Raw genomic sequence first — 17,010 nt, forward strand, 5'->3', positions numbered from 1 at the left:
CAACAGGGACGAAGGAGTTTGTAATTGTCCCTTTCCAGCTGCATTGCTCTTGCAGGGGCGGAGGCGAGCGTTCTGCAGACTGGAGAAGGAATCACTGGCGTGGTCAGGCACCTGCATGGGCTGCAACCCAGCTGAGCCCTCCCCGTCCCCAGTAGCACCATGGGGTGAGCTGGAACTGCGGAGCAGCAGCCTAGTCCCAGTCCTAGGGATTCTGTGGGCCTCAGGGCTCCCCACGGCGAGGGTCCCCCAGTCCCTTGCCAGCTTGGCGAGGCCACTGCCAAGCAGAGATGAGCGGAGGTGCCCAGCCTGCCTGGGCTGCTGCACCCCTCCCTCCCTCCCTCCAGGCAGCTCCTTCTCTTCCTTGCTGGACCCCGCTGGGCACCGCTCCCCAAATCCCCACATCCCGCTGCCCTCTCTGCTGCAGCCGTGAGCATTGGCTACGGGTCACCCTCTGGCCAGGAGACCCGTTTTGGCTGCAGAGGGGCCACGGCAGGAGGAAGCAAAGGTCCGGTGATGTCTGGGGGTGCCCAGCAGCTAGAGCCAGCCTCGTCGGGGGCAGGTGCTCCTGAGGGGCCCCTCAAAGATGGGCCAGCCCTCGGGGAGGATGGCAGCTGGGGGAACGGGGCTGCGGGGTGGTGGAGAAGGGCAGGGGGCTGGGCACAGGGTGGAGGGGCCTCATGCCATCCAGCTAATTCTCCTCCCGGACAGGCCGGATCTTCATCTCGGTGAACTTGAGGGAGTACTGCCAGCCGGTCCAGGAGGACCACTCGATGCCGTCGGCGTAGGAGCTGTGGTGGCCCTTGAGGTACTGCCCGTTGAGGTTGGAGGTGTGGCAGTTGCGGTACCACCAGGCCCCGTGGTAGAAAGCCGCGCAGTTGTTCTCCGAGTGGTCATTGTCCAGGTCCTTGGTGGTGAACTTCATCCCGTTGTGCTTCAGGAAGGAGTCACCTGCCGCCAGGGGAAAGGAGCCGTGATGGGCCCTTCCTGCTCCTCACCCTGCCATGGGGCTGTCTCCCACCCTGGGGGGGGCTCCTGTGAGCACCCCAGTGGGGCACTTTTGCTGATGGACAGGGCACTGGGGGTCACCCACCCTGCAAACGCCCAACCGCAGCCCCTCTCCCGCCTCCAGCTCCCCGTGGCTTCAGGGATGCAGCCGGCACCGCCGCCAGTGCTGGAGGAGACCACTAACAACCCAGCGAGGGCGTTTGGTGACCGTGGGCTCCCCCTGCCCCAAAGGACCACGAGAGTCCCCCCCACTCCGCCGCCCTACCTGCCGTCCCCGAGTAGTCGGCGATGGAGACAGGGTACCCGTCCTCCTCGGGGTCAACGGAGAAGAGCCCCACGCCAAAGCTGCCGTAGTGGGCGAAGGCGGTGCCGTTGTCGAAGTCCTCCAGGTCGATGCGGAGCTCGTAGCTGCCCTGCACCGTCAGCACGTGGATCCGCTTCAGCCCTGCAGCGGAGGGACGGGGTGAGTGCGGGGACCCTGGTGGGGATGGGGTGGCCAGGGGTCCCTGGGGAGGGGGTGGGGTGGGATAAGGAAGCGATTCCCACCCTCCTGCCCTCGCTCTGTTACTGCTGCACGGCCAAGGGCGGGTGCTCTGCTCGGGGGCAAACAGCCCCATCGCTTCCCTGCCCCTGTGCAGCCACCCAGTCCCCTCCCCGCCTGCCCAGGCCATCACCTCTAGGACATGAGTACTGGCCAGGGGGGGTTTCGGTGTCCCTTCCTTTGCAAAGGAAATCCCGGACCTCCCTGGGGGGCCCCAGGCTTTGCCAGCCTGTCTGGGAGCAAGCACTGCCAGCCCCACACACCTAGCCAGTGCTCTCCCGTCAGCTTCCCGAAGCCGTCCCGGTAGGCTTCCCAGCCACGGAAGAAGTTCACGGTGCCGTCCTCCCGCCGCTGAAACACCTGGGGAGACACATTGGGTGTCAGTGGTGGGGCTGCTCCAAGCCTGCACGCCCCGAGCAGCCCCCCTGCTCCCCTCCGTGCTGCCCACCCCTCCCCACCGCTGCCTTATTAGCCACGGGGACAAATTAAACCCTTTCAACTCAGTTATTACGCAGCGATGCTGTCGAGCCGGGTCATTATCTGCCGGCTCCCTTGGCTGGGTGGGTCGGTTCAGATAAAATCCTTCTACTGGATCCCCCACCTGGAAATGGAAATAGAGCTTGGGAAACCACGGGGTGTTCCTGTGGGAAGGTGGCCGGTGCCGCAGGAGGGTTGGGCACCCTGCACCCAGCTCGAAACAGCCTGGGCTCTGCATTGCATGTAGGAGCAGAGGTACGGACGGATGGACGGACGGACGGCATGACTCGAGGGCTGTCCCTACAGCACGCGCTGCCCAGGTCAGTCCAAGCCGTCCTGCACACGGCAGGATGCTCGGTGCTGTGGAAAACTAAGCAGCTGATTTCTCCCTCCTGGGTCCCCGCTCCCTCCTGGGCAGCCACGCCGTTATCAGGCATCATTCCTCTGACGGCCTCGTTAGTCTCCCAGAGAAATTAACTGTGGGGCACTGACCGCCCTGACGCTGGCAGAGCCCCTACATCCCAGCCAGATCCCCAGGGCTCAACACAGCTTTCCTCCTCGGAGCCTTTCCCTTTTCCTCTCCCATCTGCTCATCAGCGTGTCGTGCCCTGTGTGTTTCATCCCCTTTTATCCGTAGTTTTGGGTTTGATTTATTGACAATGATCCAGAAAATGCTGCTCCCTGTCCGAGCATTTGAACTTCATTAAGCCACCAGCCCTGGATTAATTGCGTTAAACTTGGCTGAGCCAGGCTGCCCGAGTGCCACCGAGTGCCGTACTCCCGTGGCTGCAGCATGGGGAGGACAAGGCGCTCAGTGATTTAGGAACAGCCGACCCGTGTGCCGGCAGCCAAGGGACCAGAACACCCTGCCTTTGGGGCTGGGCTGTGCCGCTGAGCCCGTTCACCCCAATTCCAGCATCCCAGGCTCAGGCAACGCCGCTGAGACCCGGCACCGGCCGGGAAACTGCCCTGCTGTGCTCCGCTGTAGGGATGATCCTTCACAGCCTCCCCCCAGCTGCTCCTGCCCTCCTGCCTGTGCAGGGTTTCAACCCAGCACACATGAGCTTCACACCATTTTGCCCTTCCCCAGGCTGGCATTTTTTGGGGATGGGGATGCCCAGCGAGGGCTCCTGTGTGCTCCTCGGCACGGCACAGCTCTGATCCTGCTGTACTTACCTTCTAGAATTAGAGCCTTAATTTTTATCCCTGCGTTGAGCACTTGAGAAGCTGCGGTTAAGCCCGTTTAAAGGGGCTTTCTTCGGGCTTGCTGGGAGAGGGGGATGGCGTGGCTGGACTGGGGCCCGAAGCTGATTTTCCCTGGCCAACGTTGGCTCCGGCACTGCCACGCAGGGAAGGCAGCGGAGGCAGCACCGATGCTCCCTCTTAATCGGCTTTGACCCCCGGTTGTAAATAGGCCAATTGCCCGAGCGGTGCCCAGGGAAGCGTGCAGGGCACGTCTCCCTCCGCCGGCTGAGCCCCGGCACGGCTCGGCAATCACCCCGGGCGCTGGAGGAGCCCCCGGTGCACTGCTGCCCACCGGGCTCAGCCCCAGGGGGCTCGAAACCAGGTTGGGAGTGCTGGTGGGTGCTGGAGGCCCTGTGTTCTCCCAGGTCTCCTTCTCCATCCTCGTCCTCTCTCATGCTTCACTCACGCAGATGAGGAGGTGGGAGCCTCCTCCTCCGGGGTGCTGCAGGCTCAATGCCGTGCTCCCAGCCCTGCCTCGCTGCTCTTTCCCTCCTCATCAAATATGCATCACCCCCTCTTAAGCAAAAAGGATTTCCTTCCCTTCTTTAAAGGCAAGGCTGAAATATTTATCTCCCCTGCTCTCTGCCTCCCCAGGTCGCGCTGAGCTCACTGGGCAGGCACAGGCTCTTGCAAAGGCACCAACCCAGAAAAATGGGTTAAAACCAGAGAAAAGTGGGAGTGCCACCCTGAGCCTGCCATGGCCTTGGCGGTGAGGGAGGGCTTTGCTCCCTCTCCCTGCGGCCCCCTGGTGCCAGCCCCCACCAAACCCCCAGAGGGCTCAAAACCCCACCACAGCCGCAGCCTGGGGAGATGCTCGGCCATCGCTATCCTGCAACTGCAGCAATCTCCTGGTCAGCCCTGGCACGGCCACTGCAGCCCCAACAGTCCTCTGAGCCCCCATCACGGGGGGGGACACCGTCTTTGGGGTCAGCCGTGGAGAAGACAAACTCAGAGCATCGCAGGAGCAGGTCTCTGCCAATCCCACGCGATAGCCTGCGAACCCCGCGGCCGCCAGCGCTGCCCGTCCGGGCACCCGGCTGCCCCTGCCTGTCCCCGCCAGCAGAATTGTCTCGTCTCCGTTCGTGGTGACACATAAATCACATCTTTTTGGAAACAGCATGCGTTTCCCCAGGCTCGTCTCACCCGCTGCCTTCGTCTCACCCCAGCCCGTGTGTAAATGCATCAGTGTCTGCTCAACCCCCCCAGCCCACGCCGAGACCCCTCCGGCGGGTGATGAACAGGCTGGGTGAATCCGTCCCCGCCAGCATCCCCAGCACGGCAGGTGCCTGAGAAGCTGGAAGCTGTCACTTAACATCACCACAGCCCTCATCCTGCTGGCACAGCCTTTTCTTCCACATCCTCTGGCTCTCCCACCGCTTCCCAGTATGCGCTGTACACGGAAAATGATGCTGAGGCGGCTGGAGCCATTGCAGCACCATCGCTTATGGGGCTGAGATGCTGATCCCGGGGGGTGGCTTTGCCCTGGCTGGGCAGCGATGAAGGCTCAGGGGCACCGGGAGAAGGTGTGGGGTGTTTGCAAAGACTTCTCAAAACAACAGCATGTGAAAAGGCAACTTTTCCAGGCCTCCCGGGATGCCAAGCCTCCCCCGCCCTCCTTCACCCCATTATTGCTTTCATAAAGTGCCGGAGGTGAGTGTCAAAGGGGGGGAGTCGGGGTCAGGCTGGGCAATTACACGGCTGCAGCCCAGCGCTGCCGTGAGGCTCGGGTCAGCCCGGGGGAGTCGCTGCAATTAAAGTCGCTGCTGAGCACAGGCTGTGGATGCTCCCATGGGCACCAGCGGGCACCAACCCAGACCCATGCCCCAGCCGGCTGCAAACGTGGTCCTGCTGCTGGTGGGCAGGATCGAGGGGGGACAAAATGGACTGGGGGGTGTGCTGGGGGCTCCCTGGCTCTTCCCTCCCACGTTTCTTTGCCGTTGTGTTGCCCTGCCCTGCACAGACACGGATGCTGGCTGCCCTCTCTGCCGGATTTCTGCTTCTTGACTACGCAAAACAGGCAGCAAAGAGCCCCAGAGCTCCAACCGCTTGCACGGCACAGGGGAATTCGGCTGCCCCGGGCTGGATGCGGCTATTGCTGGGAGGAGAGCTGTTGGTCCAGCGAGGGCTGTGCCTTGCTCAACCTTCCTGATGAAGGGGAGGGGGAACGTCCAGGGACCCTGCTTCTGGCAAGGGGACAGGGAGACGCTGCAGATCACACCGTGGGGATGAGGAGGTGCCTAGCAGCACCCAGTGGGTGATTCCAGCTGGGTTTCTCCCCAACGGGGCACCAGGGTGGCTCTTCCCCCTGCCCCGCTCTCCGTGGTCTTTAAGCCATCCATGCAGGCTAAGGTTTCGCTCAGCAGCTCCCAAGCTCCAGAGTCAAAATTGATTCAGCTGCTGCCATCGCTTCCACCCACCCACCCACATGCAAATAAGCCCAAATGTCAGGAGTAATCGCTCCAGAGGAGGAGGAGGAGGAGGAGGGGAGGGAAATTTCCCAGGCTCTGCACCACAGCGTCCAGCCATGCCCGGAGCCTGTGTGAGCCTCAAGGACCCCCCCTGCACCCCCAGCCCCACAGGAGATGGCTGAGACACCCCCCGCACCCCAAGGGACCGGAGGTATGTTTGGGAGCCTCTGCTGCGGAGCAGCCCTGAGAAATGGGAGCTTGGGCCGAGCATCCTCGGCCCTGCTCTGGATGCCCCCATCTCCGGACCACCGGGATTCGGCATCGGGTTTGGCTCCTCTGCCCTGGTCGAGGCAGGGCAGAGCCGTGGTGCTGCCTGGCTGTGGTGCTGCAGGCAGCACCCTGCTGGCCCCACTGCCAGATCCCAGGGTGTAAAATCATTTGCTTCACCCCCTCCCCAGCCCAGCCAGAGCCCTCCCGGCTGCGGCAGCTTTAAATAAGCCTCTGAGTGTCTTGCTAATCACCTTGGGCTGCTCTTCAGGCAGCGCTTGAGCATGGTTGGGGCCGGCAGAGGCTGTGCAGACTGTGCATGGGGTTTGCAAGGACCCTCCTCACCCTGGGGAGCCGGTGGGATCCCCCCTTTTTCTCTCTGTGAGACCCCCAGGACCTGAGGTCCCTGGGGGCTGCACTGTGCCTCAGTTTCCCCACTGGAGTTGCTGGTATCGACCTGTGCATGACAGGTTGCTCCTGCCCGGGGTGGGCTTTGGGCAGAGTGAGGCTGAAGGCTCATCGGCCGCCCGAGGGCAGGGGGGCTAAGCTCCCTCCTGGCACTGCTCAAAGCTGCTTAGGGGAATCAGATCGTGGGGATTTGTTTCCTAGAGCACCCAGCTGGAGGGGTGCTGGCCGGCTCGGCTCACCCAGCCTGTCCTTGGGCAAGAGGCTGCCTGCCCACCCCTCCTGGCGAGCCCCCTGCCACCTCCGTGGGACCCCACCGCTGCCCTGCTGGCACCCCGAGCGATGCCCCCCTGGGCAGGGGCTGCTCGCACCCAAAGGGTCCCCTGGGCAAAGGGGGGGTCTCCAGGCTCGGGGCTGCCAGCACTGCATCCCCCCTGCTCCCTGCCCCCATTACTGTGATTACGGGGCTGTTGCAGCCGCCACGGCAAAGCGAATCGGACAGGGCATCAGGGAGCGAGCGAATCAGCCTGGCACCAGAGGCGCCCCGGGCACCCCTGCGTTAGATGAGGCAAAACATGCCGGGTTTGGGATCCATCCTGAGCCCCAGCACCAGCTCACTGGGACCACGAGGACTGGGCAAAGCACAGCCATTCGCCCCATGGCACAACCACAGCTCTGCCGTGCCCCAGCTGGGCATCAGCCCCACCGAGAAGGATGAACTCGAGCCGCGGCATCCAGCTCCCCACCTGAAACCACCCTCCAGCTCCAGCCAAGCTCCCCAAGCCCAGGGCAGGGCCACTGGGACTCCAGCACAGGGCTCAGCACCGGGCAGCTCTGCTAACACAGACGAGCCTGTTTCCTTGCTTCCCCGTGGGACTGGGCACCCTGTGCACAGCCAGACCCCATAAGCATTCAGCCCCCATCCCAATGACACATCCAAGCCTCTAGAGTGATGTCCCCCACCCCTGGCATCCCAGCATGGGGACAGCCCGTGGCTGGTGGTGGCATTACCCGGTGGCCCCCAGCACAGCAGCAACTCACCGTCCAGCCGCCACCGTCAGTCGTCATATCGCAGTAGACCTGGAAGCCGGCGGGATAGTGCGTAGGGAAGATGGAATAAATCCCATCCTCTTGCTGTCCGCTTGCATAGATGTCAAAGCAGTCTCGGGGCCGGGAGCCTGCAGTGTGGCATGGGGATGGCGTGGGGTGGGACGAGAGGAAAGCTGGTTAATTAATGATCTAATTTAATGTCTTGCCATTTCTTTGAGGCTCTCAACCTTGCTGCCAGCTCTAGCTGGCGGCTCGGTGCTGCCTTGCTCTTTCCCTCCTTTCTCCTCCAATGCTCAGGGCGAGTGGTGCCTGGGGGGATGCAGTCACCAAGGGAAGACCCCCCGGGAGCTGGCAGGGACCAACGCCACGGCCCTGCGTGATGGCAAGGGCAGGCTGGGACCTAGCTGGGGAGGAGGGAGCCGATGCCCGGAGGCAGCTGCAGGCAGAGTGTGGGCACATGCTTGCAGCCCCGGGACAGTCTTACTCAGCTTCATCTTAACCAAATGATGATGAATGTGACTGTTTATCCCGAGTCCCATGCAGCGCCGCCATCTGCATCCGAAGGAAGGCGAGCGGTCGCTTCTTGCTCTGCTTTTGCCCCAGTGTGGGGACTGGGTGGGTTTGCAGGGATGCTAAGTGGTTCTGTGCTGGCTTTGCAGGCTGGTTTATATGGACAACTGGGGGCTGCACGGTGAGAAACTAGGACGCAACTCCCCACCTCCCTCCTGCCCCACCTCCCCCATCTCCTTGCCAGCCACTCCACTGTAGCAAATCCCTTCTCCAGGCTAGCTTCCCCCATCTTGGTGGTTTTCTTCCTCTTCTTTTCATAGGCAGAGACTTGCCAAGAGCAACCCTGGGGACCGACGGGGACACCACCTCACCATTGGAGCAGCCTCGGGGCCGCGCTCCCCTGGCCGGTGCTCGCTGCAGGTCGGCCTTGAGCCGGGGCCGGGCGCCGCCGCGCTCCTTCTGCAGCGTGTCGAGGACGTCGCTGACGGAGCTCACCAGCCGAGCCATGTTGGTCTGGCTCTCCGAGAGCAGCTGTGGACAAGGGACACACGGAGGGAAAAGAAATTGTGGTTAGATGGGGTTAAACCCCTTCCACGCCCCAGCCCCTTGACCACCCTGCCGTGAGGATGCTCTGCACGCTCCCGTGGCCTCCCAAGGGCCTGCAGGCAACAGTGCTCCCTGCCAGAGTACAGGCTGGTGGGGACCAGGTGGGGATGTAAAAGCCACAGCAGACCCCAGACAGCGTCTCCGGTGCTTTTTGGCCCATGGTCAGGGTCCAAACGGCACCTATTGCCACCAGGGCTGAGAAACCCCCAAACTTGGGTGCATCAGTGCCGCCACCCCGTGGGATAAAGAACATCTCTGAACAAGGGATGGGATCGCAGAGGAGGCAGGAATAGCTGTGTCCTGAGACAGCCGCTGGCTCTCCGCTGTCCCCTGAGGTGACCCGGGCTGGGCGAGTGACATGGGGTGGCCGCGGCAGAGCGGCAGGATGGGGACAGCAGCGAAGCAGCGGGGATCGAGCAGCTCCGGCTGGAGGGAGATGAGCACCAGGAGGGATGGACATGGAGCCAAGCGTCCAGCCGTGCCCTGGATCTCGCTATGATGCTCAGCAGATCCCTGGCGTACCCACGTAAGCATTTCAACACAGCTCTTCGGCTGGGAAATTTTGGGGACTTTAAATAAGGGGGAGCTGATTGCTGCATGAACTGCCCTTGGGATGGTCCTGTGCTGTGCTCAGCTCTGCTCGGAGCCCCCAAACCGGACCCGGAGATGGGAGCCCTGCAATGTGGGAGGCTGCACACCCAGCTCGCTGGCACCGGGGCAGTTTGGCAGCGAGATGCAGGCTGCTGCTGAGCTGGAGCTGAAGTTGTGCTTCAAAGCTTGCAATTCCCAAGCACCCTCCTTAAACCTCAGCTCCTTCTGCTGGAGATCTCCCCTGGACGCCATGGGCAGGGGCTGCAAGCAGCCATACGCCCCCCGTGACATGGGGACAGCAGTGTGCTGTCCCCAAAGAGCACCATGCGATGCTCCCAGCCCCGGCTCACCTGGATGAGCCTGCCCTGCTCTCCCTGCAGGGCGCTGAGCTCCTGCCCCATGGCGCTGTGCCCCTTCTTGAGGCCGTCGCAGTCGGCCCGCAGCTGCACGGCGTGCGTCAGCAGCTTGGCCACCTCGTCCGCCACGGTGACCAGCAGAGCTTTCTGCTGGCTCTTGGTGGCCTTGGCCTCGGCGTCGTGGTCGGTGACGGCACGCAGCAGGGAGGTCTGCAGCCCCTCCAGGCGCCCGAAGGTGCCCGCCGCGTCGGGGCAGTTGGGGTCGATGAAGATGTTGATGCGGGAGCTGTCGGCTTTCTCGATGGTGACCAGCGCGTTGGCTTCCTCCGGGTTGGTGCTGATGACGGGGGGCGACTCGGTAACGGGTGTGTGGTAGTGGTTCATGAAGAGGATGGCGCCCGTGACCGTCACCGCCAGGAGGACGGCCACCGAGAGCAGGACAGTGCACAGGATGTACCCGCAGCTCATCCTCTGCGGACAGAGAGACGGACACCGTCGGGACCCATCTGGTTGGATCCATCCCGCTCCCCTTCATCCGAGAGGTGGGTTCAAACCCTCACGGGCTTTAGGGGGTCCCAGCGACAAGGGAGGTGATGTTGGACATGGGGGTGGTGGCAGAGGAGGGGACGTGGGGACGCCAGGGAGCCCTGCAGTTCTGCCAGGGACACGGAGGCCACAGGCGAGCGCTCAGTGAGCAAAGCAGCTAAACCCGCCTGGGAGCCGGAGGTATGAAATAATAAAGAGAGTGAACGCACGGCAGCCGCCTGCTCCCGCTGGCATGTTTTATTTAAGGTGGTGATATTCAGCTGGAGCAGCCCCGGCTCCCTGGGAGGTGTGTGCGGGGCTCCCTGCTGCCCTGGACACAAATATGGGGAGAAAAAGGGAAAAAAAACCCTCCTGTGTTATCCCAGCGCAGAGACTGTGGGGGAAAGCAAGGAGGGGTGGGAAGGCAGGGGCTGTCCCCAGCAGCAAGGGGAGGCTGTGGGTCGATGCTGGGGCCATATCACCCCGAGCATCCCCGGGACCTGCTCTGCACAGGGCATCTGCCAGCTGCGGGGGGGCCACGCGTCCCTGTTCCCCTTGCGCCCTTGCTGCCTGCCGGAGGGGAGCAGAGCTGCTCCCAAAGCCCTCGGACCTGTCCCAGAGCCCCCCAGCAAAGGGGAGTTGCTGTGGGAAAGACCTCTGATCCCCCCCTGAGCCCCTCCAGCAGCTCCACTGCCACAGGGACCCATCGTCTCAGCCCACGGGAGCTGCTCTATGCACACCAAGAGCCCTTTCTCCTTGCAAAGCGTGGAGTGCCGATGCCAACAGTGCAGAGGGAGCGAGCTGCTACCCCGTTTCATCAGCCCCCCCGTCCCCCCCGCCACCTCCCCTTCTCATTACACCTGCAGGACAGAGGCTGTGATTTTCCCCTGACCCCAGCCACGGCTGTCACAAGGAATTGCAGAGCTGCCAGAAATCTGCAGATTTGGAGAGACAAAGACTACTTTCCCCAGAAACGAGGGGAAAATTGCTGCATCTGCAAAGATTTCCCAGGCCCTGTCCCCTCCTGCTCACATCTATCTGGAGTGACACCTTCCTTCAAGCACCCTTCATTTCATTCATGCTTCTGCAACCATTTGCATTAAGGTGACCCCAGCTGCAGCGGGGCTGGCCAGCCAGGGTCTGGGGGCCATGGATGCCCCATCAGCCACGGGCCATGCTCTGGGTTTATCCCCCAGTCCATGGAGTGAGGCTGGAGATGCAAACTGGGCTGGGCTGAATGGGAAGCCACCCCGTGGGGACCTCCGTAATGAGGCAGCCCCAGGCTCAGCCCCTCAGTGGGCATTAAAAGGAGATGTCAAAGGCGATAAAGTGGAGCTTTCAGCAAGCAGAGGGTTGAGGAGTTTGCCCTGTGTCTGTAGACACAGAGCCCCGGCTCGGAGGCATGAGGGACACCCATGAGCAGCAGGACAGTGGCGGATGGAGGTGGGAGATGCCCATTGCTGACACCCTCATGTGGACGCCCAGGACCTGGGCTCAACCCAACCCCTCAGCACCCTGTGAGCACAGAAGTGACAGGAGGGATGGCTGCTGATTGCAGGCCGACACCGGGTGGTTTGGGATCCTCAGGGTGAGCAGGGACCATGTCCCCGTGGCTGCCCAGCTATCACAGCATCTCCAGCTCCCCGGCTCTGTGCCCTCCCAACCCACAGGCTGCTGCTTCCCCACCATGCTGACATCCCCAGCCCGAAATGTGCCCTCTGGGCCATTCAGACAGGCTGTGACAGCTGAGGGACCCATCCGAGCATTAAGGGTTTCAGGAGCAGAACCGTGCACGGCCAACACTCTGTTTCCCGCAGCCACAAAAATCCAACCAGGCTTTAACGCAACAAAATCCGGCGGCTCTGCCTGGGAGCTGTATCCAGCTGGTTTCCAGCTTTCGAGCCCCAGCTTCGCTGCCCTCCTGCCAGCACTGGGAACTGGGGCAAGAACCAGGGACCGATTCCCTTCACACTCAACCACCTCTGCTTGTGACCACGAGATCCTGAGTGGTGGCAGCTTTACGAGTCCCACGGCATTTTGCTGGCAGGTTGTGTTACCTGGCAACCTGAAGTGGGGAAAGGAGGGAAACGTTCAACCAGCAACGCTCGAAACTGGGGTGTGGGTCCCCCCAACCCCCCCCAGCACAGCAGCCCCCCCAGCTTCTGGCGTGGAGCCCCTGCAGACGCCTCTGCTGCAAGCTCCTGCCCCGCCATGGCCACAGATCTTGTGGCTCCAGGGGTTTCTGCTGTCCACTGCATGGCCTCGGGCTCCCGAATCTGCTTGCCAAGGCTTTCAGGCAGACACAGGACATCCCCCTGACCCAGTTATTGATGTCCCCCTGGGGACATCCATCGGGCTGGAGGGACTGAAGTCTCCAAGTCACTCCTTCCTAAGGAAAGCAGAAGCTGCGAGGCTGGGAGGTGCGCGGGACGAGCGGAGCTTCACTTGCAAACCTGCTCTGGAGCTGGGGCTGGAGCTCAGGAGGGAGCCCTAGGCAGAAACCAAGGCACTGCTGTCTTCCCAGTGCAAAGCTGAGCCGGACTCTCCATGCCCTGTGCTGGCTCAGGCAGCACCTCTGTGCTTGGCCACTGCATCCCATGGGGGCCGGGTCCTCGGTGCCCCAGCCACACCGCGTGAGCAGCCTGCGGGCTGTCCTGCATCCTGGGACTGAGGGTTCCCGCAGCCCCAGTGCCCATCATCCCCCCCAACAAGCGTCCTCCAGACTCCTCAGCCAGCCGGACAGGTGAGTGGCTGCGCTTGGGGTGGGAGACAGCAGCCCCGGCACAGGCAGCCTGCAGGGAGGGAAGGACACAAGCTGGCTTGTCCCCAGGGCAGCCGGAGCAGAGCCAGAGGTGGGCTGGGAGCAGGGATGGAGAGCAGCGGCAGGAGAGGCTGAGCTCTGCCATGGGAGATGCTCTTCGAGGAGGAGGAGGTGCCCTTTGCTCCGGCCAAAGCCGCTGCTCTTTGCTGGCTCGCCGGGCAAGCTCTGCGCTGCGGGATGGAGGGCAGCGATCGCGGGCAGCCCTGCGTGCTCTTCCCCTGTGCCAGATACGAACCAGGACCCCGGTTGTGCTTCCGAGGCAGGTGGAGACTGTGGTTTGCATCACCCAGGCTCAGCTGCTGGGGCAAACTTTAGTCCAGGTACCCCCACCTTTCTGCTGGGGTCCATCCAGCCCTGAAGGAGCCTCGGGGCAGCAGGGGCCAGCCCCCTGCCCCTTCCTCCAAGCCACTGCTCCCTCCAGAGCTGCTCAAGCAGCTCATTTTGCATCCCAGCAGCTCGCCCTGTGCTGCCCCTGTCCCTCTCCAACCTCCCTGCCTGTCCAGCACTGCTGCTGCTCAGCTTTGCGCAGAGCTGCAGCCTCCATCCCTGGTCACCCTGGGGCAGGGGCTGTAGCCCAACCACCCACCCCCCACACACACACCCTGCTGCTCCCTGCGCCCTCCCGGAGCCTAACGCCGCACTTTGCTCGCTCCTCGCAGGCACAGAGGCAGATGAACTGCATCCCGCTGCCGTTACCTGCTCACCTCTGTCACCCACAGCCTGCCTGCTACCCCTCCTACAGCACAGCGTCCTTCACAGCTCGGGGAGCAGAGAGGAGAGGGCTGGCGAGTGCACCGGAGCTGGCTCCATGGGTGAGCGTGGAGGTGGGCTGGGCTGAGTTTCCACTGGAGCTTACGGGAGCTGGGAGCCCAGCACCGACTGCACGGCAAACTCTGTGCCTCCTTTGCAACCCCCTGCACAAACCACCGGCTCCCTTGTCCAGCCCCGTATGGGCGGTGGGGCTGGATCCATCCTGCCCAGCTCATCCTCAGGGCCATGGGGGGGGGCACAAAGCCGGGCAGAGAGCGGCTCCAGCCGGACGGCACCGCTCGGACCCCTGCGTGGAGGGGTTGTGCGCCAGGGAGGCAGCTTTGCTGGGAAGGGGAGAGGAGAGGGAGGTTTCTTTCTCGGGGGGGGCAAGGGGTGGTTTCCCGTGCCTCTCAGGTTGGGGAACCCCCCTCCAGCGAGGCGAGAAAGCCGTTCGGCATGGATGGGCTGACCGGGGAGAAGAGGGCTCAGAGAGCGGCGTGCAGAAGGGAGCAGCCAGGCAGAAGTCCCTTTCCCACATCGCTGCGGGTGGGAGGGGGACAGGGAAGTGGCAGACCTGTGGGCGAGGGTGTCTCACAGCTGCTCCCCACCACCCTCACCCAGCGCCGGGGTGCAGAGGGAGGGCAGGAGCTGCCAGCTCTTGGCTCCTTCCCTTGACTCACAGGCTCCATCAGCGACCCGCTCTCTCCCAGCTCTTCCCAGGTCCGCTTCTCCATACCCCGCACTCCTTCCCTTCCCACCCTGGGCCCCGGCCATGCAGCCACGCTCCCACTCCCCTACCTGCTCCCTCACCTTCGGCAGCTGGAGGCCGTGCAGCCGGCCGGTACCCGCACGCTGGGCTGGCGGAGCTGGCACACGTGTGGCGGGATGTGCCAGAAGGCTCCGGCACGTGCCGGATCCCCCCGCGCTTCGCCGCACCCCGCTGCAACGCCGGCCTTTCCCCCCCCCAAAAAAAAAACCCAAGGGGAGCTCCCTGGAGGATAACGGAGGGCCAGGAGGCCGGGAGTGCCCGAAGCAAGAGGGATGGCTCTGGCTGCAGCAAGGAGCTGAGATGCCAAATCCCTCTGAAAGGGTTATTTAAGCAGTTTAAAACGTGCAGCGGTTCATCACAGGCGTGTGTGGCAGCCCCGGAGCATCACCCGCTGCCTGGCCGAGGGGCAGCCCCGGTGCTGGAGGCTGGGGGGGACACTGGTTGCAAATAAATGAACTCAATAATTCGGGGTAGGGGGTGGCAGCCCCGGGGGGGGGGGGGGGGGGGGAGCGATGTGCACGGGGGAGGGTGTGGGGGGTGCAGCTCACCCCGCCGGGTTCCAGCGGGATAAAAGCTCGCTGGGGGTGGGGACACGGGAGGGGGTGTTCGGTGGGACCCCCGGGCTGGCCCTTGCCCCGCTGCCCCCCCCGCCCCGTACCTGCGATTTCTCCTGCTGCCCGTCCTCAAGTTGCGAGGCTCCTCCCATGGTTTTCCAGCGCTCGTTCCCCATCGTGCCGCCAACTTCCAGCCCAAGTGCCCAGACCCCCCACCCCCCCCACCCCTTCCCAGACCCCCCCCCTCCCAGGCAAAGCAGCCCCCGGCCCGCCCGCGCTGCCCGGCTGGCCGCGGCGGGAGGACGGGCGGCGGCGGCGGCGGCGGCGGCGGCGGCGGCGGCGGAGGAGGAGGAGGAGGAGGAGGAGGGAGGGAGGAAGAGGAGGGAGGGAGGACACGGGCACGGACACGAGGGTGGATCTTCCCTCCCAGCCCGCCCCTCCCGCTCGCCCCTGCCCCGGGGGGCGCTCCCCTCCACCCCCCCACCCCCCCCCCCTCCCCCGCCGGTGCGTGCCCGCCCCCCCGGGGCTGGCCCAGCCCCGCTCCGGGAATACCGCCCGGCCATGCCCCGGGGACTCTCCCCGGCTCCCCCCCAGCACTGCCCTACACACCCCCGGCCGCCCCAGGGGCTCCGGACTCGCTCCGGAGTCACTCCGGATCCGAGGCCCCCCCCCCCCCCCCCCGCCTCTCCTGCCCCGGGGCTCCGCAGCCGCCCAGATGTGGCAGCGCAGCTGGAGGAGCGGCAGCAGGTAAGGGAGGGGTTGGTGCCAGCGGGTCCAGGGGGGTTACAGGGGGCCGGGGAGCAGGTGGGGGGGGGGGGGGGGGTGTGCCCCGGAGAGCCACTCACCCTGTTTCCAAAGCTACGGTCCCCAGTTCGGCACCGCACGCTGATGGGGGCTCAGTCCCACCAGCGGGAAGGGATGGGCAGGGTGCTGGGCTCACAGAGGGGGAGCATTGGCATCGGTCACCCCCCAAAACCGTGGTGCCTAAGGGTAGCCAAAGCGCTGGAGGGCCTCTTAGCAAAACCCAGTGCTGGTGCTGGCCGGGGGGGGGGGGGAGGCAGCAGCCTGACCCCCCCGCACACGGGGTCACACCGATGCCCACTGGAGCATTACTGGCAGCCGAAGGGGGGGTGTGTGTGTGTGTGTTTTGTCCAAACCCCCGCGTTCCCAGCCCAAAGCAGCAGTGCTGGCCCTGCGTGCCGCCAGCTCCCGCACAGGAGTCCCTCCCCGGCCTGATTTACCGCCACCTCTCCGGGCATGGATGTGGTTTTCTTTACCGTACCTTGGCGGCACCTCCCTTAAATCTTTTATTTGCCGCTTGTCTGACCTGTGGGCAGGAGCGTTGCTAAGAGGTTCAGAAGAGCATCGTGAGAGCAGCGGAGGCTCAGCCCTGCCTTAATCCGGCTGGGGGGAGGCTGGGCTCTCTCTCTGTGTCGAGAAGCCCCCAGCCCTGCAAACACACACACCCCCACACCCCCACCCCTGCACACTCCCACTCCTGCAGCACGTAACTGTCCCCCAGGCAGGCGGCACCAACAGGGCTGGGGTTTGCTCTGACACACGCCCCCCCCGCCCCCGAGTCTCTGTCTCTGGGGTTCACTCCCAGTTGGGACCCCCCAGCAGTTCCCAAGCAGCTTCGCTGGGGTGGGGGCTGCCTCCCTGCAGAGGCAGACGAGGCGCAGGGGTGGCAGGTTGGCTATACTGGGGGCCAGGGTTCCCAGCGGCTTCTCTCCAGGACGTGCAGCCTGTTTTGGGAAGAGTTGGGTGCGTGCTGGGGTGGCAAATGGTGCCAAAGGGCTCCCTGGGGCAGGGAGGGAAGCACAGCCGTCAGCTCGAGCAGTCGGTACCCGTGTGTGTGTGTGTGTGTGTTGCCCCCCAGCCAGGTGCAAATCCTGCTTTTGGCTGCGGCGATGTTGTGTGGATTTACCGGGCGATGCTCGTGGCCAGCAGCCCAGCTCCTTCCCCACGGGCGGTTTTCAAGGACTTCCCTTTACAGCTGAGACCATCCAACTCGTTCCACCAGTAGGGTGTTCGGCGTGCCCACGCCGGCTGGGCTCAGCCCCTGCACCGCTTGGCCGTTCTGGAAGCAGGAGGCCACGGATGCCCGGGAGGCTGTTTTAGCTGAACTCC

The 17,010-nt window shown here is 64.0% G+C and overlaps 1 protein-coding gene across 1 annotated transcript; it reads right to left on the reverse strand.

Moving 5' to 3' along the window:
• Window positions 1-688: 688 nt before the first annotated feature.
• FIBCD1 (fibrinogen C domain containing 1) lies at window positions 689-15,056 on the reverse strand. The gene is made up of 7 exons (XM_086475742.1): window positions 14,985-15,056; window positions 9,456-9,932; window positions 8,280-8,439; window positions 7,390-7,526; window positions 1,810-1,906; window positions 1,271-1,450; window positions 689-948 (listed from the first exon to the last, which is right to left on the reverse strand). Exons 1-7 carry the CDS (start codon window positions 15,054-15,056, stop codon window positions 689-691), a joined length of 1,383 nt encoding a protein of 460 aa, XP_086331868.1.
• Window positions 15,057-17,010: the final 1,954 nt, after the last annotated feature.

The sequence above is a fragment of the Leptosomus discolor genome, chromosome 19 (genome assembly GCF_034619465.1).
Source record: "Leptosomus discolor isolate bLepDis1 chromosome 19, bLepDis1.hap2, whole genome shotgun sequence".
Lineage (NCBI taxonomy): Eukaryota > Metazoa > Chordata > Aves > Leptosomiformes > Leptosomidae > Leptosomus > Leptosomus discolor.

Coding starts and splice junctions, on each gene's coding strand:
- FIBCD1 (XM_086475742.1), bottom strand. CDS start 15,056: ATGGGGAACGAGCGCTGGAAAACCATGGGAGGAGCCTCGCAACTTGAG. Junction 9,933..14,984: donor GGCAGCAGGAGAAATCGCAG/GTACGGGGCGGG, acceptor CTCTGTCCGCAG/AGGATGAGCTGCGGGTACAT. Junction 7,527..8,279: donor GCCCCGAGGCTGCTCCAATG/GTGAGGTGGTGT, acceptor GCCACACTGCAG/GCTCCCGGCCCCGAGACTGC.